The 9,817-nt window shown below is 31.1% G+C and overlaps 1 protein-coding gene across 1 annotated transcript in view; it reads right to left on the minus strand.

The window, feature by feature from the left end:
- Window positions 1-9,817, minus strand: part of LOC106475370 — a 14,625-nt gene that overhangs the window by 3,164 nt on the left and 1,644 nt on the right. The window contains exons 2-9 of the mRNA XM_022379497.1: window positions 8,864-8,952; window positions 8,486-8,550; window positions 7,471-7,541; window positions 6,374-6,437; window positions 5,710-5,839; window positions 4,682-4,868; window positions 2,900-2,957; window positions 1,914-2,045 (exon numbers count right to left, since the gene is read on the minus strand). Of these exons, the coding sequence (XP_022235205.1) occupies window positions 1,914-2,045; window positions 2,900-2,957; window positions 4,682-4,868; window positions 5,710-5,839; window positions 6,374-6,437; window positions 7,471-7,541; window positions 8,486-8,550; window positions 8,864-8,952 (796 nt within the window). The remainder of the gene's footprint in view (window positions 1-1,913; window positions 2,046-2,899; window positions 2,958-4,681; window positions 4,869-5,709; window positions 5,840-6,373; window positions 6,438-7,470; window positions 7,542-8,485; window positions 8,551-8,863; window positions 8,953-9,817) is intronic.

The following is a 9,817-nucleotide window of genomic DNA, read 5'->3' on the forward strand; positions in this document are numbered from 1 at the left end:
TAGATGATAGATCTATCATCTATGCATTAGTTTAATACCTTTTTAAGAAATCTAAAGTTTTGTGTTTTCACTCCAAATATAACAGGACCTCTTTCTCTGATAATTCATTTCTTTGTTTTTCACCTGTTACTATCCATTTTACTATCCCCTCCTTTTTTTTGATATCTAATATTTTTACATGTTGCTAGTGAGAGAACCTGTTGTTAAAATATTTGAATCCAACCACTGCATACACAGTATCTATAGTTCAACCAGGACTAAAACAAGTGCTTTAAAAACTTGTACACAGTATCTATAGTTCAACCAGGACTAAAACAAGTGCTTTAAAAACTTGTACACAGTATCTATAGTTCAAGCAGCTTTCAACCAGGACTAAAACAAGTGCTTTTAACACTTGTACACAGTATCTATAGTTCAACCAGGACTAAAACAAGTGCTTTAAAAACTTGTACACAGTATCTATAGTTCAAGCAGCTTTCAACCAGGACTAAAACAAGTGCTTTAAACACTCATACACAGTACCTATAGTTCAAGCAGGACTTTAAAACAAGTGCTTTAAACACTCATACACAGTATCTATAGTTCAAGCAGGTTTCAACCAGGACTAAAACAAGTGCGTTACACACTCATACACAGTATCTATTGTTTGAGCAGGTTTCAACCAGGACTTTAAAACAAGTGTTTTAAAAACTCGTACATGTTTGAGCAGTTACAAAAAAAAATTATTTGCGAGTTCATTAACAAGAACTAATTCAAGCACTCATAAAATTGTACACAACAAAAGGTTAGTTAGTATTTACAGCATAGTAAACCAAATTATAAAACTAATTACAATAAAATGATTTCTTATCTACAATGTTTTTTTCCAAAAAACAATGTCACATCTTGAAATCTCTATATTTTAGTCCTACCAATATCCATACATAAAACAGAAATCATTCTGGCTGCAGAATTATTTTACATATTATCTTTCACCATATCTTAAACAATCCATGTATTTTCAAGTATGGCCTTTTTTTTATGCATTATAATATTCTACATTACTATGGGTTTTCAACTTTTGTATAATAAAGTTTGTAAAATAAGACAGATAGTCATATTGTTACACCATTTTTGTAAAGTCAAAGACAGAAAGTGCAAATACCCATGCTCTCACTAATGTTATACTTTTAAGTCCCCACAATTTGATGATGTAATACCTGTCTACAAGAACAGGGCAGGTTTTCTATTTACTTCCAACCTATGACTCTATGGAGTTAATCAGGTCTGGAACTATGTACGTAATACCTGTTTATAGAATTTGGGGAAGGATCTAGTGACCTTTACCTATGACCTGAAAGAGTCACTTGTAAAATCAATATTGTTTTTAGTAAAATAAAAGACAACTTTTATAAAATTGAAGACAAATAACTAATTCTTTAGTATAACAGTAAACCACCACTGGGCTATGTAAATCTTTATAAATTATCTGTATAGTCCTAACCAAAGATACTGACATTATAGTTTACGCTAGACGGGTTTGGTCTGATGTATTAACATCACTTTCAATATATAACACTAAAAACTAGGTTTCAATATCCACAGTTAGCATGACACACATAGCTCATTGTGTGGCTTTGCACTTAACAATTAATTAACATGAAAACACTGGGATTGTGAAGCCGATGATGCTAACATCAAACATCTTATTTACATTATCAAACTAAAATTACTTATCTAATCAGAGAAAAAATGTAAATTCCCTTAATATTTTACTTGATATTTGTCTTTTTCTAACAACATAATACACATCATGAGAACTGTACAAAAAAACTGAAGTTACGATTTATCTTTGGTTTAAAAACAGAACCTGGGTACAAAATGGTGAAAATCAGAATTAAAATAAGTATAGCTATTTAATTCTGGTACAGAACCTGTTCTTCCTCATCAATAGGACCAAACCAAGACACTTGTTTTATCTGGTTTCTAACAGAAGCCACCACCGAATGAAATTTTGTATGTCTGTCACTAGGTATTGTCCCACTGTACACTCCCAGCAGGTGAGTCTACACATGAAGATATGGTTATGAAGTCAATTATCTACATACATCCAAACATACCACACTAAACTGCATATTTAACATAACAATTATGATGCTTGCATTGCAGTAACATGTTAAATATTCCATCAACCTCAATATATTAACAATACAGTAACTGTAACGTGTTAAATATTCCATCAACCTTATTATATTAACAATACAGTAACTGTAACGTGTTAAATATTCCATCAACCTCAATATATTAACAATACAGTAACTGTAACGTGTTAAATATTCCATCAACCTCAATATATTAACAATACAGTAACTGTAACATGTTAAATATTCCATCAACCTCAATATATTAACAATACAGTAACTGTAACAGTGTTAAATATTCCATCAACCTTATTATATTAACAATACAGTAACTGTAACGTGTTAAATATTCCATCAACCTCATTATATTAACAATACAGTAACTGTAACATGTTAAATATTCCATCAACCTCAATATATTAACAATACAGTAACTGTAACATGTTAAATATTCCATCAACCTCAATATATTAACAATACAGTAACTGTAACATGTTAAATATTCCATCAACCTCATTATATTAACAATACAGTAACTGTAACGTGTTAAATATTCCATCAACCTCATTATATTAACAATACAGTAACTGTAACGTGTTATTAAATACTAACTTTAAAAGCAAGCAAAAGTATGACAATTGAATGGATTACAAAGTTTATAACATTTATAATTTTCAGAAAGACATGTAAGAAAATATTCTCAACATTTTTACCTAAAAATCAATAATTAATAAAACAGAATATTTAAAGAAAAGTTTGGTACTTCCAAACATACACACCTCAACTTGGCCACTTTTGATACAGTTCACTAGTTTCAGGCTTTCTTTCCTTTTTGTCCTGTATAATAAAAATCATAGTACTTCTGACTATAATTCCTCTAAACTGAAAAGTATCTTATGGTGTCATTATTTATCAACAATGTATTTCTTTACATATGAAACCCAGAAAAAGATGTTTTCTTTAGACTTGGGGTTTCACTGGTTGATCTGTACATATAACAGCTTCATATTAATATATGGGACTCTGCAAATTTTCAACTTTATTATATATATTAAAAGTATAGTTGTGGTTCTTTCTGATAAAACAAATCTTATCACTGACAACAAAGTAACCATTAACACCTTAAATTTTAATCAAGGTATAATATATATATATATTCTTCAGGTCTCAGACTTAGAGAACAGTTAACAACTGAAGCCAGACATAGATAACAGTTAACAACTGAAGCCAGACATAGAGAACAGTTAACAACTGAAGCCAGACTTAGATAACAGTTAACAACTGAAGCCAGACTTAGGGAACAGTTAACAACTGAAGCCAGACTAGAGAACAGTTAACAACTGAAGCCAGACGTAGAGAACAGTTAACAACTGAAGCCAGACGTAGAGAACAGTTAACAACTGAAGCCAAATGTAGAGAACAGTTAACAACTGAAGCCATACTTAGATAACAGTTAACAACTGAAGCCAGACGTAGAGAACAGTAAACAACTGAAGCCAGACTTAGAGAACAGTAAACAACTGAAGCCAGACTGAGAGAACAGTAAACAACTGAAGTCAGACATAGAGAACAGTTAACAACTGAAGCCAGACTTAGAGAACAGTAAACAACTGAAGCCAGATGCAGAGAACAGTAAACAACTGAAGCCAGATGCAGAGAACAGTAAACAACTGAAGCCAGACGTAGAGAACAGTTAACAACTGAAGCCAGACTTAGAGCAAAGGGAAAAGGTTAAGTAAATTTATCAATTTCAATTGTTTCATGCACTTTAAAAAGGTTAATTGTGTTGCACTCTTGGTTTCATTCAGAGCCAAAGCTCTGAGCTACTTATACCACCCACTGACAAAAGTAATTGTTAAGCATTTCAGTCATGCTAAGAGCCACTCAACAAAAACATCGATAAATCTACATTTTTATTCTTTAAGTTACGTCATATTTTGAAAAGTGAATGATTGTGTGATTAATTCCTAACAATTTAGTGTAGAATATCCTGCTTGTTAAATACAATTTAGCATCAACATTATTCATGCCTGTTCTCCCATCATTTCAAAAGTAAATGTTCAGATTTGCCTGCGTGCACAGCTTTTCAAATGGCAGACACACAAAAGCTCGGACAGACACCACAATTTGCAAAATATAAAAGATCCAATTTTAAAAAATATTCAGAGACACATTTTACATTCCTTCCTAACATGTATTGTTCTTAAATTTTTTTTGCACTCTTTTGTAAAAGTATATTTTGTGTTCATTATCGTAGATAAAACTGAAACTACTTAATGTCTTTTACACAACATGAAGTATTTTGTATATAACAAGATGTATACATATAAATAAAAGGAGCTGTCAGAAACTACTTAATGTCTTTTATACAACATGAAGCACATGGCACAGAAGTAGAAATAGTACTTCCAGAAACAAAGAACTGTTAGTAAATATCTAAAAAACCCAATTCTATTTTAAAGTTCTTAGGAAATACACAAGTAGATGTACCAGTTTGCATTACTTCTGGTAAAGCAACAAAACCTGGTGTGTTGAATACATCACTAATGAACAGCACTTGCCTAAGGTTAGTCTGATTATCAGGACTTCCTTCTGTTTCTCTACATCCAAACTCTTTTTCCAAGGTTGTAGAAAAAGATGGACATTGTACTGGTGATAAAACTGGTTCAGGAGTCTTACTTTCCATCCTGCTTTCACTTCCTATTCCTCTACTTGTGTTTCCCACTCCTGAGAGATACTCTGGAAAATCTAGAAAATACTTCAAACATTTTAAAATGGTCAACTTTCAAAAGACATACAGATGCTGCTGGGCTTCCACCAATACGTGGCACCAATCTGAAGACAAAGAGTGTTTTATTATAGTTTTAAATGATGTTGCAGGACTTCAAATTTTAGATGGTACGATCTGAGCTGCATAATTTATTAAACTTTGATAAATTCATGTACAATATCTAGATATGAATAAATGAGCCTTTACAGATAACCTACTCATATTTCAAACATCCAGCTTTAAGGTGGTCAGTATTGCTTATAATCAAAAGCTTTACATAAAGTCTAAAGCTACATTTATAAGTTGAAAACTTCAGTTGCACTAAAAGTAACATCTACTCTCAGACACAGTGGCTTTAACAACTATTTGTGGTGTAAATGAGATGTGCTAATAAATCATATTATGTAACTAGCAGAACAGTCTACATGGTTATGACACATGGGATTAGTTCCACATGACAGAACAGTCTACATGGTTATGACACATGGGATTAGTTCGACATGACAGAACAGTCTACATGGTTATGATACATGGGATTAGTTCCACATGACAGAACAGTCTACATGGTTATGACACATGGGATTAGTTCGACATGACAGAACAGTCTACATGGTTATGACACATGGGATTAGTTCCACATGACAGAACAGTCTACATGGTTATGACACATGGGATTAGTTCCACATGACAGAACAGTCTACATGGTTATGACACATGGGATTAGTTTCACATGGTTACAATATCTGAGATTCATTTTGTCTCATCAATGTTTAAAATTAAAAAAAAACACACATAATGAAACTTCACTGATGTTCTTACCTTCGTCTCGTGTTTCAAAGAACTGCCATGCATCAACTTTATACCCAAGGCAGCGTTTCCTCAGAAAATCCTCAGCTCGTTGAACAGCATTTACAATAGCTACAGCATCCTCGGGCTTATGAGGCAAGCTCTTATGAAAGATTAAAAGAAAGCAATTTCCTGATCCTTAAGTAGTTATTCACATAAATCCTACATGTAAACCTTTGTGAAAGTTGCTAACTCTGTGTAAAATAAGACTTACTGTACATAACAAAGGTAGGTTTTTTCATTGACCTTGATTGTTTTATAGTTTGTCATTTTTTTAATGGATTTCATGCATTTACTAGCAACCACTGAACCTTGATAAATCTGATTCCAAAACTGTGCTAGCTTCATCAACATAGTCAACTTAGTAAAACAAAATGAAAAAGAAATCTTATTAACACATTTCTGTCACTGAAAAAACAAATTCAACCTATACTCTTTTTTTGTTGTTCATGAAAGTTTAGTTCTAAAAGATGACTTAAAAAACATCAACAGAGTTAGGGAAGGAATTTTACAAAAGGAACTTAGACCAAAGAAGAAGGAGATATACCTACGATGGTCCTGGGTTTATAGTTATTCTCCTGAAACAACAAACTACAGAAAGAGTATTTTTTATTGACCAAACAAAAGCAGCCCTTACCAAGTATTTTTTATTTCTTTCTGCATTGTCAAAGGTATTTATCTTCTTTATTGAAACTCTGATTCTGGAAGAAATATTTTAACAAACTTCTTCATAAAATTTTAACTAAGATTTTATTATTTGATAAAGCACTAACTTACACTAAAATGGCAACATCAAAAAACTGATGGCATATATATAATGTGACCCTCTTTCGATTTTTAAAATTTAATTTTTCATTGAAATCTTTCATTTACAAAACATCACACTATAATGTAGATTTTACAAATATCCTGTTATATATATATATATATACATAATCCACATTAAAACAGCACACTATAATACAGATTTTACAAATATCCTGTTTTATGTAATTGATATTAAAACAGTACACTTTAAATAAAAATATCTGAACTATTTGAATTTGCACATCACGAGAGAATAAAATAAAACTTTGAGAATTTTTCTTTAAGGTTTCTTTTGATATAAGGGAATTAAAACTCAGACAATATAAAACTATAATGTAAATGTTAATGCTGATATCATTGATCATAAAATGAATGTAACTAAGTAAAATCTTGTGACATGTGGAGGAAAGGGTAAAGGAGTAGTTTAGAGGATGGAACAACCTTGATGGACCAGGAGGCCCCTTTTTTTGTCCCTAAACATTAGGTTATGTAAATTCAATTTGAAAACTGAACAATAGATAATATATTTTTATTCTTCACATGAACTTTTCCTTGCACTCCAACTTGTCAGAGGTTGGCATTTCACAGAAATACCTTCAGTATCAAACTATAGTTACACATCTAATGTTTGTGTGTACAACAAATTTGTACTGTTGAAAAAAAATTTACCAAGTTTCACATAAATACACTTCATAAATTCTGAATCATAGTCAACATTGTTTCTTCAATACTGGTTCAGACCATTGAACTAACCTACTACACATTCAGTTAAAAGCAGTAAAACAATACACCACAAAAAAGGAAAATGGGGGCCTACAGGTCATCTGGGTACCAGGCTCACAAAAAGTTTACTTGGCCCTGTCAGTTTAACTAATTATGTTCTTTTATTATAACCTTTGTTATGTTTTAAATAAAGACTTTACATACCCAGAGTTTACTTGGGCCAGGCCAATAAAACGTACCGAAACTTTCTTTAATTTGAAATAAATCCGACGAACCTACAGGAAGAGAAACACTCTTTAAATAAAAACTTTATTTACTCAAAGCTTATTTTAGCCAGGACAATAAGACATACCAAACTATATATATTATGGATTATGTTTCATTTCACCAAAGGTAAAATTTAAAATATAATCTGTGACATAGAGGCTTAATACATTCCTTGATTTGCTGTACCTTCTGCCGTGGACTGTAGTTTCACCTATTCAAGGCTCATTAGAACAGCTTATTTCAGCAAACCAAAGAAACAGTTATGTCTCTTATAATGGTGATTTGTATATAACATTAATGGGGTTTTTAAGTATTTGTTTCTTTGGTTTGCTGACCCAAGCAGTGCTGAGACAAATAAAAAAAAACATTAGGCTTCTACATCACAGATTATATTTTCAATTTTACCTTTGATGAAAATATATCTGTACTATGATCATTAAAATGTTGGTCCACTGTACAATATTGAATAATAAATTAGGCACAACTCCATAATATTATTCACACACCTAAGTTAATTTAGGTTACTATATGGCAATTTAAAATAGACCTAAAAACTCCACAAATGTTATAGTGAAGCTTTAACTTGAGATAAACTCAACGAACCTATGAAAAGTGAAAACTCTTTATATAGTTCAATAAAGAAAACAATTTTCTCCAGGTGCTAGGTGATTTATATTTAAACTGCATTACAATATAATACAAAAACTTTCCTTAATAGCTTTGGTTGCAGTATCTCAAGTGAAAATAAAAAAAAGCTATAACATCAACTTTATGGAAGCTAAGGTCTACAGATTAGTTCCACTAAATTAAAAAAAACAATTTCAAGTCAAGAAACATTTATTAAGCTAAGACCAAAATAACCTGAAAATATAATCTGGTTATCCTGCGGTAATACTCACACACACAGAGAACACTGAATAAATTAAGAGAAAAATAAACGAAATTGACTTACCACTGCTGGCCAATAGAGTTTTTTAAAATAAACCCATACAATATCGTCTTTGTCAAAGCCAAAGGCTAAAGAAGAAAAACAAATATTTGTATTGTTCTTCATTAGTTCCTCCAATTAGGACTTACAGGTTTGTTATCAAAAAAGCATCAAAGAAGATTAAATTTTCATTTTATTCTAAAACTTAAAAAAGAATCCAAATTTTTATTTATAAATGCCAGTCAAAACTTTGTTACTTCTTTATATTTTAATTCAATTTACAGAAACTTGTAATATACTGATAAAAAATAAATAGTTTTAACATTTAAGTTCCAATACAACAATGATCTCTGATAAAGAGGACATTCAGATCCTTTCAAAGAAACACTAGCAAATCAATACCATTTTTAATTGGGGTATCAAATGCTGGAGGCAGATCATCATCATCAGTGTCATCTTCAGTGTAACTGTTCATCTTATCCTCTTCTTGTCTAAAGAGATGACATTTTTATAATAGTTTTCTTGTATAAGACACTTACTTTAAAACAGTCATTCAGCAAAAAGAAACAGAGAATGAGGCTACATCAATCATCTAGAGTAAACATACTCATATTTCACTCAACTTGTACTTATATATGCCTCAACTTATTTCACATTTTATGAACAAATTCACCCAATGCATATCTTAATCTGAACATAAAAATTCTGCATTAATAATAAAAACTATAAAAAAAATGTCTTCTATCTCCCTCCTATCTTGTATGAGTATCTAAACAATAAAAACATGTTTTCCTGCTCTAGTTTATCCAGTATCCAAGGAAATTATTTATCTAAAACCATATTATAGCACAAGCATCTTAACACTTACAATGAAAAAGTCTGGTCGCTTGGTCAATGATATAACTAAAGATATTCAAAACTCATAAGTACATAAATGCTCTTAACAAATTCTTGAGACTAAGTAAGCTTGTAATGTTATATATACAAGTCAAATTGGACCTGAATACACTTAATAACTGTCAAGATGGTAAGAATATTAGTGTTAAATTGGACCTGAATACACTTAATAACTGTGATAATGGTAAGAATATTAGTGTTAAATTGGACCTGAATACACTTAATAACTGTCACAATGGTAAGAATATTAGTGTTAAATTGGACCTGAATACACTCAATAACTGTCAAGATGGTAAGAATATTAGTATTAAATTGGACCTGAATACACTTAATAACTGTGACGATGGTAAGAATATTAGTGTTAAATTGGACCTGACTACACTTAATAACTGTGACGATGGTAAGAATATTAGTATTAAATTGGACCTGACTACACTTAATAACTGTGACGATGGTAAG

This window comes from Limulus polyphemus, unplaced genomic scaffold, assembly GCF_000517525.1.
Source record: "Limulus polyphemus unplaced genomic scaffold, Limulus_polyphemus-2.1.2 Scaffold8479, whole genome shotgun sequence".
Taxonomy (NCBI): Eukaryota; Metazoa; Arthropoda; class Merostomata; order Xiphosura; family Limulidae; genus Limulus; species Limulus polyphemus.